Source organism: Haematobia irritans, chromosome 3, assembly GCF_050003625.1.
Source record: "Haematobia irritans isolate KBUSLIRL chromosome 3, ASM5000362v1, whole genome shotgun sequence".
Taxonomy (NCBI): Eukaryota; Metazoa; Arthropoda; class Insecta; order Diptera; family Muscidae; genus Haematobia; species Haematobia irritans.
The window spans coordinates 72,236,881-72,260,760 of record NC_134399.1 but is presented as its reverse complement, the minus strand read 5'-3'; the positions used below and the strand labels follow the sequence as shown (position 1 = coordinate 72,260,760).

General features: G+C 34.6%; 1 protein-coding gene and 1 long non-coding RNA gene across 2 annotated transcripts; one reads left to right on the top strand and one right to left on the bottom strand.

Annotated features, from left to right (window-relative positions):
* On the bottom strand, positions 1–22,526 carry LOC142230984 (uncharacterized). Its single transcript, XM_075301603.1, has 3 exons — positions 22,238–22,526; positions 3,915–5,000; positions 1–1,027 (listed from the first exon to the last, which is right to left on the bottom strand). Exons 1-3 carry the CDS (start codon positions 22,524–22,526, stop codon positions 156–158), a joined length of 2,247 nt encoding a protein of 748 aa, XP_075157718.1. The 3' UTR covers positions 1–155.
* On the top strand, positions 16,343–17,016 carry LOC142229962 (uncharacterized). The gene is made up of 4 exons (XR_012720538.1): positions 16,343–16,397; positions 16,517–16,694; positions 16,788–16,867; positions 16,933–17,016. It is a non-coding gene; the product is annotated as an uncharacterized LOC142229962 (long non-coding RNA).
* Positions 22,527–23,880: the final 1,354 nt, after the last annotated feature.

The window sequence follows — 23,880 nt, the reverse complement described above, 5'->3', positions numbered from 1 at the left end:
TATATTTTAATTTCTATATTAATAGGTACACATGTAAATAAATAAATAAATACAAATTAAATACTATCTCCTCATTTGTGGACATTAACAACTAATGAAGATTACATTTTGAAGAAAAGCTTTAATGCCGCTTAATGTTATCAGCTAAGGCTAAATTACACATAATGATGTTTACGATAATTACTTTGGAATCTCCTATATATGGGATTTCTTGGTGACAAATGCTGATGCAGACGAGGTCGTCTGTGATCCTGTTGTGAATATTGGCTAAGTAGTGCACGAGAATGTGTGGATGGAGTTGTGTTCACATCATCAGTTGCAATATTTTTGTGTATTTCAATAATATCTGATATGTGATGGGTAGTATTGCTAATATCGACTGCACTATCGTTGACACTGAGCTTAGTTTCAATTGGAAATGACATATTTTGGATATTACTGACAAGTAAACCTTCAGATTGTAGTTTGTCTTCTAAAGATAATGTTGGCAGTTCTGGAGTTGTTGTCAAAGGTTTAACTACAACATTTTCTTTATTTGTATCTGCTGAAAAAGTTGTTGAATCTATTGTTGTTATATCGGTTTCATCTTCATATTCCTCATACTCATTATCGGTGGGGTCATCCTCCGTACTCTCGGTCTTAGTTGCGTTCGTTGTATCCTCAGTTATATTCGTTGCCATTTCTTGCTTACTTACTGTAAACGTTGTGGAATCTGTTGTTGTTATATCGCTTTCATCTTCATATTCCTCATAATCGTTATCATTGGAGTTGTCTTCCGTACTGTCAGCTTTAGTTGCGTTGATGCTGGATCCAGTAACATTAATGGTAATTTCTTCCTTATTTTCTGCAAAATTTGTTGATTCTGTTGTTGTTATATCAGTTTCATCTTCATATTCCTCATAATCGTCATCATTGGTGCCATCATCCGTGCTATCAGCTTTAGTTGGGTTCGTTGTAGCTTCAGTTATATTAATGGCCAATTCTTGGTCTGCTTTAACATTTTCAGGATCTTTTCGTTCATTATTATCTAAAAGACGAAATGAAAAATAAAAAATATGTATTTATTTTACAACCAATAGTGATGTTATTCATTTTCATAAGATACGCTTCATACATTGATTCACATTGTGCAATACTAAGATTGCACAGAAAAAAATATATTACCAAAATTTTTCCAATTAAAAAGTAGATTGAAGTCGATCAATTAAAACGCAAGTGAGTACAATAGAAAGTCGGGCGGAACCCTTAAACACTCCTACCGAATAAGTAAACATTAGCATATGTGGGATATCATTGGAATAGGTTCGGGAAATGAACCGTATTTCCTTATTTAACCCTCTGTAGCTGACGTCGTAGTCTGACAGACACCGCAAAATAAATTTTCGTGCGTATCTTCCTAAAGTATTAAGCATCGATCTCTCCGCTCTCACTACCCTTTCTCTTTATGCACGCACAGCGGCCAGTGTTTGCTTAATAATCATATGTTTTTATGGAAAATATGACCAAAAACTTCTTGATCGGATGTAAACGTAGGATATCAGTTTAGAAGTGAGGCCTGCTGGACCCCACTTCAGTTATGTGTTGTTAAAATTAGACCACCTCAGGTACAGAGGGTTAAGAAAATTAAAATTAAAACAACATGAGAATATATTAATGTCAGCATTTGTTGGAACATTACTTCTCAGCCAATTCGCCACCTCTTTTATTGCTATTACTTCAGCCTGAAGAACTCTACAGTGATTAGGTACTCTTTTCGCTATTCGAAGTTCCAGGTCTTTAGAATATACTCCGAAACCCACTTGCCCATACAATTTGGAGCCATCAGTATAGAAATCTATATATCGTTTAAATAAATAAATAAATAAACAAGTAAGAAAAGTCTAAAGTCGGGCGGGGCCGACTATATTATACCCTGCACCACTTTGTAGATCTAAATTTTCGATACCATATCACATCCGTCCAATGTGTTGGGTGCTATATATAAAGGTTTGTCCCAAATACATACATTTAAATATCACTCGCTTTGGACAGAATTTGATAGACTTTTACAAAATCTATAGACTCAAAATTTAAGTTGGCTAATGCACTAGGGTGGAACACAATTTTAGTAAAAAATATGGGAAACATTTAAATCTGAAGCAATTTTAAGGAAACTTCGCAAAAGTTTATTTATGATTTATCGCTCGATATATATGTATTAGAAGTTTAGGAAAATTAGAGTCATTTTTACAACTTTTCGACTGGCGATTTAACAAGGAAAATTTTGGTATTTTGACCATTTTTGTCGAAATCAGAAAAACATATATATGGGAGCTATATCTAAATCTGAACCGATTTCAATCAAATTTTGCACACTTGACTATACTACTAATTGTACTCCTAGTGCAAAATTTCAACCAAATTCGGCCTAAATTTTGGTTTCTGGGGCCATATAAGTCCATATCGGGCGAAAGATGTATATGGGAGCTATATCTAAGTCTGAACCGATTTCAATCAAATTTTGCACACTTGACTATACGACTAAGTGTTAAGTTTGTACAAAATTTCAAGCAAATTGGTATAAAACTCTGGCTGCTGGGTCCATATTAGTGCATATCGGGCGAAAGATATATATGGGAGCTATATCTAAATCTGAACCGATTTCTTCCAAAATTAATAGGGTTCTATTCTGACCCAAATTAGGAACATGTGCCAAATTTGAAGGCGATTGGACTTAAATTGCGACCTAGACTTTGATCACAAAAATGTGTTAACAGACAGACGGACGGACGGACATGGTTATATCGACTCAGGGACCCACCCTGAGCATTATTGCCAAAGACACCATGTGTCTATCTCGTCTCCTTCTGGGTGTTACAAACATATGCACTAACTTATAATACCCTGTACCACAGTGTGACGCAGGGTATAAAAACGAGTTATGAAAATTGAATTAAAACACTTCCTTTGTAGTTAAAATAATTAACTTCTTTGTGAGGACATTTGTGGAAAAGTTTTTGAAGTTGTGACTTTATAGCAACTCCCCACTTTTTTTGCTGGGAAAAAGTGTGGAGCTACTTTTAGTTGCTTATTATAAATTAATTGTCTAGTTATGTTGAAGTCTGATTTTTTATTCTTTTTTATAAAATAAAACTTTAATTGAACATAAAACTTCAGTTCATCAATTTTTAGCTAGGGGGATATAGCCCCCTAGGAAAATTGTCTAGCTACACTAATGAGTACTCCATGCAGTTTTGTTCTCGCAACATACTCGACGTTATCACCCTGAAATCATTGTAAAGAGAGTGAACCCATCTCTCTACGATGATTTCCCATTTCCTTTACGAGAATGAGAAATTCCGCTTTGTTGGAAAACCCTTTCTTTGAGAGCATATAAACCCTAGCTTATTAAAAGTTCTTTGACGAATGTCTCAATTTTTTATCTACTTTTAAAGAACAGGAAAGAAAAATTTTCTTTTAGTGTATGCAATAGACTTTGTTTTATAGAATGCAATTAGTTTTTAAAACACATGTAGACTAATTTCTATTTGTTCGGTTTTAACCGGGTTTTAAAAAAATTGGACTTTCGAATAAACCGAAAATCGACTTTTCGACAAGAGCTTTACGTTCTTCCTTAAAAAAAAGCAGTGATAATCCCACCAATAAATTGAAATTCGTATACATGTGAATTTCAAAAATGAGTTCTAATCATTTGAATTTTTTTTTGCAGAAGGATTATCTTTTTATATTATTCTTCGAAATATACAGTGAAGGATATGGGTTACTTAGTTAACAATGCGATCGTTGAACAAATAGTCTCTAAAGTAAAAAATCAGAATGTGAAGAGAAACAATGGATATATTTTTCTATTGCTGAAAATAATCCTGTTATATTAAACCCTACTTATGATGATAAGCTTCCTGGAGTGATCTTACCTTCCTCGTCATGTTCTTCTTTTTCCTCATCCTCGCCCTCATTAGTTTCTTGATCTTCATATTCACTATTGTCAGTACTAGTATTATTTTCAATATCACTTCCCGTAATACTCGAAGTCACCTTCTCCGTAGCTGATAAGTCCGGCACAGGAGTTGTTGTGGTAGATGTCGTTGCAGTTCTTTCCGTTGAATTGGTGACTATATTAACAATTGACTGCACTTCCTTCGATTGTGATTCAGTAACATTCTCCATGATCTCAGTTACATTTTCAATAGATACCGTATTTTCTTTCACTTTTGTTTCGGTTGTGATTTCTATGGACTCTATAGTGGATAGCGAGCTAAGATCACTGCTTTTATCCAAATTAATATCATTTGATAAATCACTTGTAACCGTTGTCATAGCAGAATCTTCCATCTCCAACGATACATCTTTGTGAGGACCCACGAAATCCATTTCCGTTGATATTTCATTGATGTTATCATTTGAGACTGTTTGTTCGGTTCCATTGACTATTTCTTCATTGGATATCGACTCAATCTCTTTAGTTGACTGTTGAGCTTCCTGAGTTGTTAATATTTCATTCGTTACATCATTTTCATCGTCAAATACTTCTTCAGCCTTATTTTCATCTTTTGTCTCGTTGGGTAGACTATCGTTATCAGCTATAGCTTTCTCAGATTCTTTCTCCAAACTATTTTCCATTTCCTCATCATAATATTCTTCGTAATCATTTTCACTACGATTTGTTAGTTTACTCTGCGACGGAGGTATTACTGGCCCTCCCGCTGGCAATACCCATTGAGCACCTTGTGCTCCCATTTGCATACATTGAAAGTGCATTTCAAAGAGACCTGTTGTGGCCAATTGCACCATGAAATCCATGCAGGCATGCATATTATCTCCTTGCAATCCAACGTCAGACATTTGCACACACATTGACATTGGAATGTTAAGCATGATCGGAATACAGAAAGGTGAAGGATTACGCGCTGAAACAGCATACTTGGCCGATTGATTGCCATTGAGGAACATTTCCAAATTTAGCTCTTGTTTGGTCTGAACAAATGTAACATTCGCACACACTAAAAACAAAGAGAAAAAATACATTTTGTTAAAAGTAAGATCAAACAAGTAAGTAAAGTAGAAAGTCGGGCGGGGCCGACTATATCATACCCTAAACCACCATTACAGAATTAGTAATCATAAGCATTTGTGGGGTAACATATAAGTCTGGGAGAAAAACCGCAGTTGCATATTTAAGAAAATTAAGGGGTACATGTCTATGGGTGTTTTGTGTCAATCTGACTATAGCTCATAGTCAGTGTTGCCAGGGAAAATGTTCGGTTTACCCTACAATGACAAAAAAGTTCCCTACTTTCCCATACATTTCCAAACAATTTTCCCTACTATATTTTTCGTTAATTTTAAAAAATTTTACAAAACAAAAATGGTTCTAAGTACTTTATTATCTTAAAACATGAATATGCAACGTATATAACTTAGAATATAATTTTGTATTACGACCACGGTTGCCACAGTTGGTAGAATTCTACCCAAATTAGTAATCTTTTTTGTTAAATCTTTATAAAAATAAAATTTTGGAAAAAGTTTCGATAAACAAATTTTTGTGAGAAATTTTTCTATAGAAATAAAATTTTGAGACAAAATTCCACAGAAATAAAATTTTGAGAAAATTTTTTTATAGAAATAATATTTTGAAAAAAAATTTCTATAGAAATACAATTTTGACAAAATGTTCTATAGAAATAAAATGTTGACAAAATTTTCTACAGGAATAAAGTTTACCACACATTGTTAAAGACCAAGCCTTACCGGCTTCTAATTTCCTCCTCTAGAGCCACCAAAATGTAAAAATTATTACAAATTGTGTTGAGTGAAAATGTCCTACATTGTGGCCCTATGTCCCTACAAGACGCTAAATATTAGAAAAACCCTACATATTGGGAATTTCCCCTACTTCTAGCAACACTGGCTGTGTTGATATTGTACCTACGGGGTTAGTATGCCACTAATATTGAGCCCATTATTAAAAAAGAGAAAATCGTTAAATTAGTGTGGGTAATAAATACAAATTTGTAAAAATCGAGCAATATTCTTATGTAAGAGCTACAAGTACGTATAAGTACGATCGGATAGTACATCAAAATTTGAAATTTGAGTACCATTGGTTAATAAATAAGAGTACTATGGCCAAATTTGGGAAAATCGAGCGATGCATATATATGGAAGCTATATCTAAATCTGAACCAATTTGCATAATATTTTGCTGGTTTGATTAATACCACAAAAGGTTACCTTGTGCAAGATTTGAGTAAGATCAGTTAAGAAATGAGGCCTGTATGGTCAAACATAAGGTTATTAGGGGCGAATTTTTCAAAATCGGGTGATACATATATGGGAGCTATATCTACATCTGAACCGATTTCGATGAAATTTTGCACATATAGTAAGTACTATAGAGGACTGGATCTAGCCAACTTTTAGTAAGATCGGTTAATAAATAAGGGTTCTATGGCCAAATTTGGGCAAATCGGGCTATACATATATATGGAAGCTATATCTCAATCTGAACCGATTTCGACGATTTTTTGCACATATAGTTAGTGCTATAGAAGACTACATTTAGCCACATTTGAGTAAGATCGGTTGATAAATAAGGGTTTTATGGCCAAATTTAGAAAAAACGGGCGATACATATATATTAGAGCTATATCTAAATCTGAACCGATTTGGATGAAATTTTGCAGACTTGAAGGGCGATGGGAAAGATTACCTTTTGCCAAATTTGGTGACGATCCGTTTGAAAAAACGCTCACCGTGACCCCATTTGTCGAAATCGGGCGATACATATATATGGGAGCTATATCTAAATTTGATCCGATTTCTTCCAAATTCAATAGCGTTCGTCCTTGTGCCCAAAAAACTCCCTGTACCAAATTTTATCAAAATCGGTTAATAATTGCGACCGGAATCCTGTGAACAACCAATACATGGACAGACGGACGGACGGACACCAAGCGCTAGATCGACTCAGGAGGTGATTCTGAGTCGATCGGTATATATTTTATGGGGTCTAAAATCAATATTTCTGGTGGGCACATTTTTTGGCCGATCAAACTTATTATACCCTGACCACTATGTGGTTTAGGGTATAAAAATTGGGTACGTATTAAATGAAATTATGAAAACTTTGTCAATGTTTTTAAATATAATGCAAAATAATTAGCCATCAACAGTTTGGAAAGCTTGCTATTTATAGATCGTTCGGTGTAACGTTCTTGGACAATATGTTACACGTTCCTGGAACCTATCTTCCGGCATCATCCTTGCGTTCATCAATTATTTGTTTACCATAGCCCCATATCAAAAACAAAAACTCAGCATGTAACACCAATCAACTCTGAGTAGCTCCAGCGGTGTCCGTCCGTCCGTCGACCTGAAACTTGGCACAAATAGTTGTTATTGATGTAGGTCGAATGGTATTGCAAATGGGCCCTATCGGACCCCGTATAAACCAATCCCCGATTTGGGTTGCGGAGGCTCCCGGATGAGCAACTTGATCGACTAGAAATTTGGTACGTGGTATAAGTATAGTTATTACCTCTAAGCACGATGCAAAAATTGGTCCATATGGGTTCATAATTACACTAATTTACAAAATAATTTGGTTTTTCATGTACATTTGATGAGAGGTGACTTTTCTTATATATTCTGCTGAATTCGAAAATGAAGGTTAAAATTGAAATATCCCGTTATTTTTAATTTTTCGGCCTGTTTTCACTAAACAAATTATATCTCGAGCTATAATTATCCGATTATATCGTTGTTCGTATTTGAATGCAAGGTATTGAGATGAGGAAAAAACGTCTATAATTGGAACTGTGATAAGTTAAGTGGTTCAAAATATATCGATGAAAATAGGGCAAATTTTCCAAAAATTGTTTTACAATGACTTTGTGCTTCCGGAAAAGTATAAACCATTGAAAAAACGTCTGGTTTCGCTTCATGGCCTGGGCGAACTTACATGTTGTTACTAATAACCTGTCTATAGATTAACATGAATCCTTATAGACTAAGTAACAATATGAGGACCCTTAGCTTCAATATTGTCTTTAGGATATTTCCCACTGCTGAGACCTGTTGGAATGTCCACGGTCTGTGGCCGAAATGTTTGTTTGTCCAGAGCTCGATAATATTCGGCTTTTATTTTGATCCCACGGTCGATGAATACGAGCAGGGAGCGAAAATCGGCCGCAAATCATGGTAACGGCCACACCATTACCATCGGCTGCGCTTGAGTCCTGGTAGCCTACCGTAGGTGTACATTTTCAGCAGACCCCTTTGACATGCAAAACCGATCATTCTTTTAACAGGTTGGCTGATAAGTCTTCGGTCTAACAAAGAAAAACACATTTTTTTGTCAAAATTCGTTTTTATTATTCAACATAATTCCCTTCAAGATAGTTCCCATTTTGGTAGTACTCCTTCGGTTTTGCCTCAAAATAGGCCTCAGTTTCGTCGATCACCTCTTCATTGTAGTCAAATTTTTTCCCTGCGAGCATCCTTTTGAGGTCTGAGAACAAGAAAAAGTCGCTGGGGCAACATCTGGAGTATACGGTGGGTGGGGAAGCAATTCGAAGCCCAATTCATGAATTTCTGCCATCGTTCTCAATGACTTGTGGCACGGTGCGTTGTCTTGGTGGAACAACACTTTTTTCTTCTTCATATGGGGCCGTTTTGCCGCGATTTCGACCTTCAAACGCTCCAATAACGCCATGTAATAGTCACTGTTGATGGTTTTTCCCTTCTCAAGATAATCGATAAAAATTATTCCATGCGCATCCCAAAAAACAGAGGTCATTACTTTGCCAGCGGACTTTTGACTCTTTCGACGCTTCGGAGACGGTTCACCGGTCGCCGTCCACTCAGCCGACTGTCGATTGGAAGTGTAGCGATGGAGCCATAGGTTAGGTTAGGTTAGGTTATGTGGCAGCCCGATGTATCAGGCTCACTTAGACTATTCAGTCCATTGTGATACCACATTGGTGAACTTCTCTCTTATCACTGAGTGCTGCCCGATTCCATATTAAGCTCAATGACAAGGGACCTCCTTTTTATAGCCGAGTCCGAACGGCGTTCCACATTGCAGTGAAACCACTTAGAGAAGTTTTAAAAAACCTCAGAAATGTCACCAGCATTACTGAAGTGGGATAATCCACCGTTGAAAAACTTTTTGGTGTTCGGTCGAAGCAGGAATCGAACCCACGACCTTGTGCATGCAAGGCGGGCATGCTAACCATTGCACCACGGTGGCTCCCTAAATGGTGAAACATCGATTTATAAATGGTCTATCAGTTATGGACATTAGAGGCCATTAATTTAATGTAAAGAATTTCAAGTGGCTTTCAAGACTGGCACAGATGGCACGTTGGCAGTGTTTGGTCGATTAAAAATTTCAAATTTTGTTTCGCCGGAGTCGAGCAAAATATCTACGACTCCGGCTCCGACTCCAGCAAAATCTTCAGACTCCGACTCCACAGCCCTGTTAGTTACTTCCTTAAAATTTCCACTTCATTCTATATTTCTTCTTACTATTATACTATAAACTATTTGAACTAATTTCAATCAATTTTCCATATTTTTTTGTATCTTTCAATTGACCACGAACTTCGTTGCACAAAGTAAACAAACAATGTCATGTCTGTTTTTAGTAGATGACAGTGATGAAAAATATAATAAGCCGGAACGATGGAACGATTTGAAGGAAGCAGTTCCTTTGTACAAAAGGAACGATGAATCCAAATCACTACAGTGAACGATATAGTTTCCACCTAACTTATTTCTGGAATGCGAAATTTCAGGCGGATCAGATGAAATTTTTGGCTCAAGCGGCCATAAAATCAAATTTGACAGTCGGTTTAGATGAGTGATATTCCTTATTGAGGTCCCATTTGCAATACAAGGCGACTGCTTGTGCAACGTTTCAAGCGGATATCTTGTTTCTTTAGGTGGTAAGGGCGATTTTAAAAGACAGACGAACAGGACTAGATCGACTTTGAATTTCATTACGATCAAGCTTTATTTATATTATATGGTAGAGACTTTATTATATTCTATGGTAAAGTATAAAATAAAGCCACTACAAGTACATCATGTTACACAACTCATAACGGTCTTAGACAGCCATCAAATTCTCAATGATATAGTTAAGCTATTCGCTAATCACCTCTCTACGTGGTTTCACAAATAATGTGAAACGCCGTTCGGACTTGACTATAAACAAATAAGGACAGTCTAAAGACGGGCGGGACTGACTATATTATATCCTGCTTTATTTTGAAGACCTACATTTTCGATATCATCTCAAATCCTCCAGATTTTTTGGATGCAATATATAAAAGATTATATTCCCAAAATTCAATTAAATCGGAGTAAAACAATGGTCTCTTCATTCATATGAGTGCACATCGGGCGAAAGCTATATGTAGGAAATTATATCTAAGTCTGAACAGATTTCAACGAAATTTGTCGTGCATAGTTAGAATTTTAGTTCTACTTCCCGTGCAAACTTTCAAGCAAGTCGGAGTGAAAAACTATGGCCTATTGCAGGGTTGACACTTTTGTACTTTTTTCGATACTATTTGAGTATAAAAAGTACCGTTGTACTTTGTCCTTAAATACAATGGTAAAACTTCTCCCAAATCAAATACTTCTCAAACTTTGACTCACTGAAAAACGGATACCTTTCAAAAGGTGATAATTTTCGTGAAACGTTCGCTGTATTATCACATTAAAATTAACCTCTTATAAGTGGGTATCCACTTCTGAGAGGTTTCATTTTTTAACAAATACGTCTGAATCCGAATGAGCTTCTAAGTCACGCATTGCCCTCATGTCTGGCATTACCAGTTGAGTCGGCCTTGTCTTAAATGTCCACAGTTTCATTTTATTGTCGTTTTCAAGATATCGATAAGACTGTAATTGCCACGGCCATGAAATTTGGTGTTGATAAGTTTTCGATACAATGGAAAGAATCCAACAGTAATTCGTTCCAATTTCGGGCCTTTTTCACACTTTACATTGTCCGAATTGAGCAATTTATGGATGACAATATTATTTTAGGAAGTACCATAATAAAATCATTGTATCCTGGCCGATTTCTTTCAAAAAGTATCTTTCGGCTTAAAAAAGTGATTTTTTGAAGTGGATTTAGTAAAATTTCAAGAAAGCTATTTATCATCCCTGTTCTGTGGTCATAACATATGAGTGCAAATCGCGCCAAAGATATATATATATATATATATATATATATATATATATATATATATATATATATATATATATATATATATATATATATATATATATATATATATATATATATATATATATATATATATATATATATATATATATATATATATATATATATATATATATATATATATATATATATATATATATATATATATATATATATATATATATATATATATATATATATATATATATATATGGAAGCTATGTCTAAATCTGAACCGATGTCAACGACACCATAAATTGTACTGCTTGTGCAAAATTTAATGGAAATTATACTGAAACAAGTATATACGGCCATAAGTTCGGACAGGCCGAATCTTATGTACCCTCCACCATGGATTGCGTAGAAACTTCTACGAAACACGTCATCCACAATCGAATAACTTGGGTTGTGGTATCTTAAATCGTTTTCTAAATTGTGAGTTAGTCCACACGTGGTATATATTAGACAAAAAGGTATGTAAGTCTACAAATAATTACGAATCGATATGGACTTTTGCACGGTACATAGGGAGCCAGAATAGAAATATGGGGGTCGCTTTTATGGGGGCTATATGCAATTATGAACTTGATATGGACCAATTTTTGTGTGATTGGGGATCGATTTATCTGAGGGATATATATAACTATAGACCGATATGGATCTAGTTAGGCATGGTTAACGGCCATATACTAGCACAATGTACCAAATTTCAACTGACTCGGATGAAATTTGCTCCTAGAAGAGGCTCCAAAACCAAATCTTGGGATCGGTTTATATGGGGGCTATATATGATTATGGACTGATATGGACCACTTTTGGCATGGTTGTTAAATATCATATACTACCACCACGTTCCAAATTTCAACCAGATCGGATGAATTTTACTTCTCCACAAGGCACCGGAGGTCAAATCTGGGATCGGTTTATATGGGGGCTATATATAATTATGGACTGATATGAACCAATTCATGCATGGTTGTTGGATACCATATACTAACATCATGTACCAAATTTCAACCGAATCCGATAAATTTTGGTCTTCCAAGGGGCTCCGGAGGTCAAATCTGGCGATTGGTTTATATGGAGCTATATATAATTATGCACCGATGTGGACCAATTTTTGCATGGTCATTACAGACCATATACTAACACCCTGTACCAAATTTCAGCCGGATCGGATGAAATTTGCTTCTCTTAGAGGCTCCGCAAGCCAAATCGGGGGATCGGTTAATATGGGGGCTATATATAATTATTGACCGATGTAGACCAATTTTTGCATAGTCGTTAGAGACCATATACTAACACCATGTACCAAATTTCAGCCGGATCGGATGAAATTTGCTTTTCTTAGAGGCTCCGAAAGCCAAATCGGGGGATCGGTTTATATGGGGGCTATATATAATTATGGACCGATGTGGACCAATTTTTGCATGGTTGTTAGAGACCATATACTAACACCATGTACCAAATTTCAGCCGGATCGGATGAAATTTGCTTCTCTTAGAGGGTCTGCAAGCCAAATTTGGGGGTCCGTTTATATGGGGGCTATACGTAAAAGTGGACCGATATGGCCCATTTGCAATACCATCCGACCTACATCAATAACAACTACTTGTGCCAAGTTTCAAGTCGATAGCTTGTTTCGTTCGCCATAGGATGGGGGTATATTAACTTTGTCATTCCATTTGTAACACATCGAAATATTGCTTTAAGACCCCATACAGTATATATATTCTGGGTCGTGATGAAATTCTGAGTCGATCTAAGTATGTCCGTCCCTCCGTATGTTGAAATCACGCTAACTTTCGAACGAAACAAGCTATAGACTTGAAACTTGGCACAAGTAGGTGTTATTGATGTAGGTCGGAAAGTATTGAAAATGGGCCATATCGAACCACTTTTACGTATAGCCCCAATATAAACCGACGCTCAGATTTGGCTTGGGGGGCTTTAAGAGAAGCAAATTTCATCCGATCTGGCTGAAATTTGGTATATGGTGCTAGTATGTGGTCTTTAACAACCATGCAAAAATTGGTCTATATCGGTCTATAGTTATATATAGCCGATCCTTAAAAATAATCTACCAACATTTTATTTCTATAGAAAATTTTGTCAAAATTAAATTACTATAGAAAATTTTGTAAAAATTTTATTACTATACCCAACAAAACTTATGGTTACTGGTGGTACCTTCAACTTTTGTGGAAGTGGAAAATCTTAGTCAGACTTCACATCATTGTTGTTGTTGTTGCCATCAATCCCTGTAGTTGCTTTCTTCGCCGTTTTGTTGGTTGTTGAAACTTCGTTTGGCTTAATTTAAAATTGCTGCATTGTTGTTGTTGGTTGTAATTGGAATTCGGTTGTTGCTATTCTTTTGGGTACAAAAACTAATAATTTAGCTCACATTTAAGTGGGAAGAATTCCCCACTTGGATTTTATTTCTATAGAAAATTTTGTCACAATTTTATTTCTATAGAAAATTTTGTCAAAATTTTATTTCTATTGAAAATTTTGTCAAAATTTTATTTCTATAGAAATTTTTTTTTAAATTTTATTTCTATAGAAAATTTTGTCAAATTGAATAATTTACGTATTTAATCGGCCTTTTAATACCCTGCGCCACACTGTGGAACAGGGTATTATAAGTTAGTGCATATGTTTGTAACACCCAGAAGGAGACGAGATAGACACATGGTGTCTTTGGCAATAATGCTTAGGGTGGGTCCCTGAGTCGATAAAGCCATGTCCGTCTGTCCGTGAACACATTTTTGTAATCAAAGTCTAGGTCGCAGTTTTAGTCCACTTGACTTCAAATTTGGCACAAGTATATGTTTCGGCTCAGAATAGAACCCTATTGATTTTGGAAGAAATCGGTTCAGAGTTAGATATAGCTCCATATATATCTTTCGCCCGATATGGACTAACACGGTCCCAGAAGCCAGAGTTTTACCCCAATTTGGTTGAAATTTTGCATTAGGAGTACAATTAGTAGTGTAGTCAAGTGTGCCAAATTTTATTGAAATCGGTTCAGATTTTGATATAGCTCCCATATATGTATCGTTCGCCCGATTTACACTCATATGACCACATAGTCCAATTTTTTGCTCCGATTTAGTTGAAATTTTGCACAGGAAGTAGAATTAGCATTGTAGCTAAGCGTGCCAAATTTGGTTGAAATCGGTTCAGATTTAGATATAGCTCCCATATACAGCTTTCGCCCGATTTACACTCATATAACCACAGAGGCCAATTTTTTGCTCCAATTCAGTTGAAATTTTGCACAGGGAGTAGAATTAGCATTGTAGCTATGTGTGCCAAATTTGGTTCAGATTTAGATATTTGGATTTAGATGAAATCGGTTCAGATTTAGATATAGCTCCCATATATATGTTTTTCTGATTTCGACAAAAATGGTTCAAATACCAACATTTTCCTTGTAAAATCGCCACTGCTTAGTCGAAAAGTTGTAAAAATGACTCTAATTTTCCTAAACTTCTAATATATATCGAGCGATAAATCATAAATAAGCTTTTGCGAAGTTTCCTTAAAATTGCTTCAGATTTAAATGTTTCCCATATTTTTTTTTTACTTATATTGTGTTCCACCCTAGTGCATTAGCCAACTTAAATTTTGAGTCTATATATTTTATAAAAGTCTATCAAATTCTGTCCAAATCGAGTGATATTTAAATGTATGTATTTGGGACAAACCTTTATATATAGCACCCAACACATTTGACGGATGTGATATGGTATCGAAAATTTAGATTTACAAAATGGTGCAGGGTATAATATAGTCGGCCCCGCCCGACTTTAGACTTTCCTTACTTGTTTTGTTTAATATATACCCCGTATGGTCTAACTTACAATTGAGAAGACGGTGTTAAGAAGTTTCAAGATACCTTGCCAACGGCAAGTGTTACCGCAGCCCAAGTAATTCGATTGTGGATGACAGTCTTTAGTACAAGTTTCTATGCAATCCATGGTGGAGGGTACATAAGATTCGGCCTGGCCGAACTTACGGCCGTATGTACTTGTTTTTCTTTAAAAATCATTAGTGCCATTCTTTAAAAATCATTGGGCGTCAATACGGGTGTATTTGCTCTTAATGAAAATATTTTGCATTACAGGGAAATTTCGTTTGTTTTAAATTTTATTCCGGAGGAAAGTATTTTTTCTTTGGATGTAGGGTAAACATCTGGCTTGTGGGTCCTTATAAGTGCATATGAGGTGTATATCTAAATCGAAACCGACTTCTTTCGAAATCAGCATGGTTTTATTCCGACCCAAAACAGATACTCGTATTTATGCCAAATTTGAAGCCGATTAGACCAACACAAGAACAAACATTTTATCACAGACAGGCGGGCGGACGGACATGGCAAGATCGACTAAGGGACCGGCACTGACCATTAGCAGAGACCCCATGTGTATATCTCATGTGCTTCTGGGTGTTGCAAACATATGCACTAACTCATAATACACTGTGCCATGGAGTGGCACAGGGTATAAAAGGAGGTAACTTTTCCTTGAGCTAAACATAGAATCGGGAAGCACTCAAGATCAAGAGATAGTCAGGCCATCACTGTTACCCAATCTGTAATATCCCAAAACTATTTTGGAGAACACAAAACCAATTTCAATATTGCTAATTGTACGACAAATTCACGGTAATGTGTCATCGAACTTCGAGTACCTAGCGTTTATTTAATTGTCCAGATGTAATTATTTAATTAATTCCTAACTTCTTTTGTTTCAATAACATCTGCATAAAAATTTTCCTAAAATATCCAAAGACATCCCAAATAAATGAATTATATTAAAATTTAAAAACATGCACATGCAATGCAATAATGTTTAATGTATTGCAAGTAGAAGAAAAAAACTCAATTACATTTAATTACAGTTTTTTTAGAGTCGAGAAAATAAACAATTGCAGTTGAAACATTATTTCTTTGGCATTTGCTTAATTGATGGAACGACAAATTCGCTTATTGCCTATCACCTTGTCCGTCTGTTGGCTGTCTACCTCAACAGCAGCAGTAAAATAGTCTGAGTGACATTGTCATTGAAAGTGAATACCGACTTTTATAAATAAATAACCCAATAAACACAGGATGAGCGTTTTTCAAATGCAACAACTTTTCGGTTTGAGGGTAAATATAATTTTCAACATAAATTCAACTTGACTTGAAACAGCTCATCTTCAACACATCATCAAATTTTTTGCGAATTACTTCCAATTTGCCAAAATGTTGACGAAATATTTGAAAAGGTGTTGGAGATAATATGAGAAAACTTTGACAAAACACTACCCTAAAATGCAACGAAAAAACCATGTGGTTTTCAATACTTGTTTGTGCAACGAAGTTCGTGGTCAATTGGAAGAAATAAAAAACTTGGAAAATTTTAGACAAAAAACTGAATTTACTCCAAATAGTTTCTAATAATAGGTAAGTGAAAATAAAAAAAAAAAATAAATGAAACTTTAAGGAAGACACTAAATATATATCTCTTTGCCGAAAACTAAAATTATGGATTCTAAGTTCTTGAAACATTAAAAAGCTGACCGATAAAAAATGTTGGATAATTAACTGGAACTGATTCAAATAGTTTATAATAATTGGTAAGTCAATATGAAAAATTAAATCAACACTTTAGAGAAGTCACTAAATTTAAATCTTATTGCAGAAAACTAAAATATTTTGATGCTGCATTCTTGAAACCTTAAGAGGTTGACCGATGAAAATGATGGTGGCTTATCGAAAAGAGAAAGTTTCCATAAATCAAAGTGCAACGAATTAAACTTGGTATTTATGCTTTTCCATATCAACAACTACTACATGTTAATTCGCATCACATCGATATTTTAATTTACCTCGCATCATCGGTTTAATTTGTTATTTTGCGAATTGAAATTAATTTATTCTAACTCACTGGTTATCAAGTTCCTTGCGAATTGCCCGAATTTTAATGAGTTTTACAACAATTTTGTGACACCAACGCTCTTGATGAAATCGAATTTTGTGGTTTTCAATACATTTTGTGCCACGAAGTACGTGGTCAGTTGGAAGAAATACAAAAATTGAAATATTTTTGACACAAGAGTGAAATTAGTCCAAAACGCTAACTATAATTGATAATTCAAAACAAAAAGTGAAATAAAACGTAATGGAAATCACAAAACTCGACTGCTTTGCAGAAAACTAAAATCATTGGATGTTATATTCTTGCAAGATGTTGACCGGTGAAAAAATGATGAAGGAAACAACAAAGAAAATATTCCAGAAAACTTGCTAAGTGCAACCAATTAAAAAAGTGCAACAATTCCTATATCAAGAACTTCTGGATGAAAATGTGCATTACATCAATTTACATTCCGTCATCAGTTTGATATTTTGTGAATTCCTCTTGATAGAATCTATTCTAACACGCAGGCCAGCAAATTCCTCGATATTAATTATTTCAAATTGCCAACATATTAATTAATAATTAATTAATTAATTAATAGTTATGTGACACCGACATTATGGAGGAAATGGAATTATACATGTAAAAATGTTTAAGATATTTAAAGTTGTATTGATCGTTTTAGTTATTAATACGTTTAATAAGAAAATTATGGTTTAATTGGTATTATTTTATTATTATTTTTATATATTATTAATGTTATTTTTAATATTATTATATTTTTAACGAAAAAAATTAATAAAATTTACAAAATCCCTAGAAATTTAGCGTTGACTTTCAGTTAGAACTGGGATTGACTTTCATGCAAATTGTGGTTAGAAAATATTCGCAACAATGTTAATTTTTAATTTGCCTCACATTGAAAACTTTTTGAGAAATTATTGAGTAGCGATACATTTCAATTTGAGGATTACAATTGAGAGATTATTTCTATTGTGTTGAATTTTACTGTTGAGGGTAATGTCTGTTTTTTGTTGAGAACGCGATTTTCTCAACAATTTCTCAACTTGAATATTACCCTAATCCTTTGAAAAAATGTTTGAAAAATTATTGAATTTTAGTATTTTTCAAACGTTTGTGTTTATTGGGAAATCACAGACGTTTTCATTTGCATGGAAGTAAGGAATTTTCATTTTCATCTTTTCTATTGGCTCCCCTTCTCTTCTTGGCAAAAACAACCAAAACTAAACTACCCCAAGCGCAAATAATTTTCATAGCGACAATGGGAAAGTTGTCTTTGTATGGAAAGTGTGAAGCAACACCAATGTCAGCAGCTGCAACATTATCAGCATCGTCATCGCTGACGAAAGACACCGGCACATTCGTAATAGTAGCAACAAATCTCAGCGTCAACAATTTGTGGCGGAGGGTGTTAAAATATTTTACAAAAAGACAAAAGAAAAATAATTGAATTTAATTGCATGTTAATGTTGCAGATAATAATAATATTTATAAAATTACTGTTTATGCTATTGTAAAAGTAAACAATGGAATACATTGCACAAGTCGTAATGTTGACAAATGGATGACACTTAGAAGATCTCAATTGTAAAAGTCGTTTATTAAGTGACATAAGTCTGATATAGAAGCCTACGGAATTTAGTCAACTCTTAAATACTACAGAGAAAAAATTATCAATATTACCCTAAACCTACACAACCTACACGCAAAGAAAAAAAAAAAAAAACGTTTGGAAAACGTGTAGCGAAAAAGTTTTTCTTTCTTCTGTTAGAGTTTTTTGAATTGCTTCGAAAATTTTAAACTTTTATCACAAAAAAATTCTTTTGTTACAACATTTTTATTTTTTCAATACAAAAAATTATTTTTGAAACAACAACACAGTCCATTTCGTTTATATAAGCACTGTTCTTTTCTGGCTTTAAGCCTCTAATAAGAACAGTTGATAGTAACAATTTAATATAGTAGTATGTAATGTTGAACATCGGAATCTTCCGAACATATCTCGAATATATGTAAAAAAAGAAAACTTTTTTGTGTTCGGTCGAAGCAGGGATCGAACCCACTACCCTTGGCGTGCAAGGCGGATCACTGATCCACGGAGCCCAACTAAATGTATGTTTCTGTTAAATAAAGTTTGTTTAATCGGCTCTTGGGCGCCGCAATCTATGCTATATAAATATAACTTATATGGATAATTGTCTATTGATGACAATAACAGCAACATAGCTTAAAAATTGGCTTAAAAATTGCATGGTCTGCGGTTCGATTTTCCCTCCAGGCAAAAGGTAAAATTTAAAAATTTATAAAATCGAATAATTTCCTCTACATTGTTTGTATTACAGAAAAAGGTGATAAAGACTAAAAAACCTCGTGGAAGTGAGAAAGATATGAGGAAAAATGCAATTAGACAGAAAGTATTGTTTTTATGAGTTAGTCTTCATGAAATTTTTTTTTTTTTCATCCTGGAAAAGAATAAACGTTTATCACCAAAAGTATATACTCTTCTTCCAAATAAATTTCCTTACAGCGAAAATCAAATGAGAAACGAACTTTGTTTGTCTAAAATTTCGTTTGGGAGGACAGAAATATTTTTTTGCGTGTAAGTATAATTTTTAAACCAACAACCATAGGATGGTGATAGGGGTTCATCTGCCTGCAATAACGAAGCGATCGAGCTGACATTTTGCATATACTCGTACTTTGTCTGCAGGCCCCATATAAATCGATCCAGCTACTTCACCTCTTGCTTTAAATTTGGGAATCTGGCGGTGTTTTAAGTCAATAATGAAATATGCCAAATTAGGTATACAAAGGTCCATGTCTTGATGTAACACCTAATAGACCGATCGCCTGATTTGAAATCTTGAGACCATGAAAGCTGGTGAAATTGTTAGCATGCCCGCTTTACATACACAGGGTCGTGTGTTCAAACCCAGTTTCGAGCAAACAACGAAAATTTTTTTTCAGCGGTTAATTATCCCCTCTCAGTAATACTGGTGACATTTCTGAGTGTTTCAAGGCTTCTCTACGTGGTTTCACCGCAATGTGGTATACCGTTCGAACTCGTCTATAAAAAGTAGGTTCCTTGTCATCGAGCTAAACATAGAATGGGGCAGCACTCTGTTATAAGAGAGAAGCTCACCACTGTAGTATCGCAATGGATTGAATAGTCTAAGTGAGCCTGAAATATCGGGCTGTCACTATACATAACCTGACCTAACCTAACATATGAAAGCCGAAATTTTAATTCGATTTGTTTGAAATTTTTACATACAAGGAGCTGTGCCAAATGTAGTTTCGATATAACTCCCTTATGGATATATAAATCCCAATTTTCACCAGTTTGTATCTGCAGCAAAAGTTTTCAAAAGTCGGACGAACTTATGGCCGTATACACCGAGAGAAGGAATATGATCACCTCAAACATGTTTCAAGAACAAAATGTTTTTTTTTTGGTTGGTTACCATATTACATCCCAGCAAAAAAAGAGCTTCCAAAAAAAGTAGTTTGGATCCCCAAACAGAAGTAGTACAAACTTGGATCATCTTCAATGAATTTTACATGGGTTTGTCATAGGATGGAAGTACTCCCTTTTTGGATCCTCTGCATTACTTTAAAAGTTGTGCCTTGGAAAGTCATTTGAAGTCATGATGAAGAAATTTAAAAAAACTAAAAAACAAAAATGTATTCTTCAATTTTACTATTTATTTTTATTAGTATTTTTTGTTACACTTTTATTTTCGTATTATCTACTTTTTACAAATTGGAAAACTTCTTCGATTCCAACGGGAATTGCTCGGCATGACCTTCTAACTACTTTCTGAGATGTTCTTTATTATTATGAATGAAAAAAAAATAAAGAACGCTGGTTCAAATCTCACCAGCGGCAATTTTTTATCAAATATTATTCAAAAAAATTTTTTTTTTCTATAAAATTTTTTTGTATAAAAAAAAATAAAAATTATCGAAATTTGCGAAACCTTCCATGGAATTGAAAAAGTCAAACGGCACAGGTTCAAATCCCATAGGAAATGAATGAATGAAACCATTGCCACGAAGCTGGAATCGAACCCACTAGGTCGTGGGTTCGATTCCAGCTTCGACCGAACACCAAAAAGTTTTTCAGCGGTGGATTATCACACATTTCTGAGTGTTTCAAAGCTTCTCTAAGTGGTTTCACTGCAATGTGGAACGCCGTTCGGACTCGGCTATAAAAAGGAGGTCCCTTGTCATTGAGCTTAACATAGAATCGGACAGCACTCAGTGATAAGAGAGAAGTTCACCAATGTGGTACCACAATGGACTAAATAGTCTAAGTGAGCCTAATACATCGGGCTGCCACCTAACCTAACCTAACGTTGAAAAAATTTTTGGCATGTGGTCGAAATTGAGCTCGAACCCATGAGTCTTTGCATAAAAGGCGGGTATGCTAACCATTATGTCTCCCACTGGGGTGGAATTTTTATTTTATTCTCATTGTAATATTTTGTTAATTTGCATTTTTTTCGACAAATAATTGTCTAAAATGTAATATTTCATTTAAATAACAACATCATTTAAGTGTTGTGCAATTGCTTTCAGGATCTTTCTACGATAATTATTACATAATTTTATACACTACTTTAATGTATTGAAGTATTTAACGTTTGTGTAAAATCACCACTTAAATATAAAATTACATAATTTTACTTTTGTCTGGAAATTATTCAATAACTTTTACAAAGCGATCACTTTTTATTCAATTAGCAAGCGAATATACGAATTTCACTTAAATCGTATCTTCTTTATTATTTTCGCCAATTTTGTGAACAAACACAGAAATTTCTTAATTTTACTATAGGCATCTTGGAAGACGTTTTGTTCGATTGGCTTTTTCTTATCATAAATCTCCTGAATAATAAAAGTACACATTGAAGACATGTATAACATTAACAATTAATTGTTCGAGTTTTCAAATTCATATTAATGACACAACTCCACATGGTAGAGTCACATAGTTTTGTTAACCAATAAAAAAAATTTGAAGCGAATCGAATGGGATTGATTGACAATTTTAGGCACGTACTTTTCTGATCAAAGTTGAATTGTTTCACTTTGATGCCAACACAACAGCCACACAGGGGTCCCGTACATTCACATGGTTTTCCAAATGTTGACCATATCGAACCCTTTGGAGAGAATTTCATTTTGGCCAAATTGCGACCGCGAGATACCGAAACCGTTGGCGGTAATAGGGTGTTATTCGTTTTAAGATCGTAAAATATTAGACCATTGTTATAGCTTCGATTTTCGACTAGATGACACAAGGATAAGAGGATTACGACTAAGGCACAAAATTGTTGAATACACAACATGTTGTTAATTATTTTATATTGTTTTTTTTTTTAATTTAATTTTTTTTTTTTTTGTTTATTTTATGATTATATTCAAAATTTATTCACAAAACACAATTTGTCTAGTAGACTTTTTTATTTATAACACCAATTTATTGCCGTTTCAAACGGTTTTATTGATCGACTCTATCACAACCAACCGACCGCACTCTTTGAATGTTTATTATGCATTAAACTTTTCTTTGTGGTTAGCATTTGTTTAAAAATGAAATTGAAACTGTTTTTTATTTCGGTTTGTTTGGCAGTTTAAGCTGTGCGCATGCGCAAAGATGGGTGCCAAGCTGCCAGCCAGCCTACCTACTTTTGTTGCTGTCGTTCCGCCGTCACCAACATCATCTGCACAATCATCGTCATCATCGTAGTAACATATAGCACCTCCAGCAAAAAAAAAATTCGGAATCGTTTGCATGCAATGCTTAAACGTGATCATGTCTTGGTTTTTATAAAAAGAATCTATCCATTAGAGTTGCCAGTTGTCGCCTTGCAGTTTTCAAAGATTTTGAAAGACAAGACGTCGCCAAATCTTATACATATATTTTCCCTTATGAATCGCACACGAAATTTTTTTCTGAATGCAATAACTCAGAACTGCATTACTTATGCTATTATAGGCTCAGCTTTAAGTTTCTTTCCTATATTGCAATTTAGTTAATATGAAACTTATGGACCTGAATAGACCACTAAGTAAAAAATAGATAGTTGGGCGAGGCAGACTATATCATACCCTAAATCACCACTACTGAATTAGTAAATCACCATCATTGATATAAGTTTGGAAGATAAACCGTTTTTCCGTATTTAAGATAATTAATAGGTACATGGTTATGGGAGCTTTATCCAAACCTTAACAGAAATGTCTGATATATCTCATCTCCAAGGAGTGTTGAAAAGTATTAGCCTGAGGTAAATTAAAATTACCGCAAAATTTCAGTAATTTAAATAAAATCGGTTAATACATGAGGGTATTGTAAAAAGTTCCTTGATAATTTGGAATAGAGAAGGAATATGATCACCTCAAACATGTTTCAAGAGCAAAATGTTATTTTTGGACGGTGAACATGGAACATTTTTGTCGCAATCATGTTCTTTTCTCGAAAAACATATACGTGATTGCCGAAATCAGGTACATAATTTTCGAGAACATAACGTGGTTGCGACAAACATGTTAAATGTTTCCCGTCCAAAAATAACATTTTGCTCTTAAAACATTGAGGTGATCATATTCCTTCTCTAGGTGCACCAAGACAACGCACCGTGCCACAAGTCATTGAGAACGATGGCATGAATTGGGCTTCGAATTGCTTCCCCACCCACC

Excerpts from the sequence above, each read along its gene's own strand:
- LOC142230984 (XM_075301603.1), bottom strand. The coding sequence starts at position 22,526 with ATGTTGTGTATTCAACAATTTTGTGCCTTAGTCGTAATCCTCTTATCC. Across the intron at positions 5,001-22,237 it reads ATTCAACTTTGATCAGAAAA|TGTGTGCGAATGTTACATTT; the intron begins GTACGTGCCTAA and ends CTTTGTTTTTAG. Across the intron at positions 1,028-3,914 it reads AGAAGAACATGACGAGGAAG|ATAATAATGAACGAAAAGAT; the intron begins GTAAGATCACTC and ends TTCGTCTTTTAG.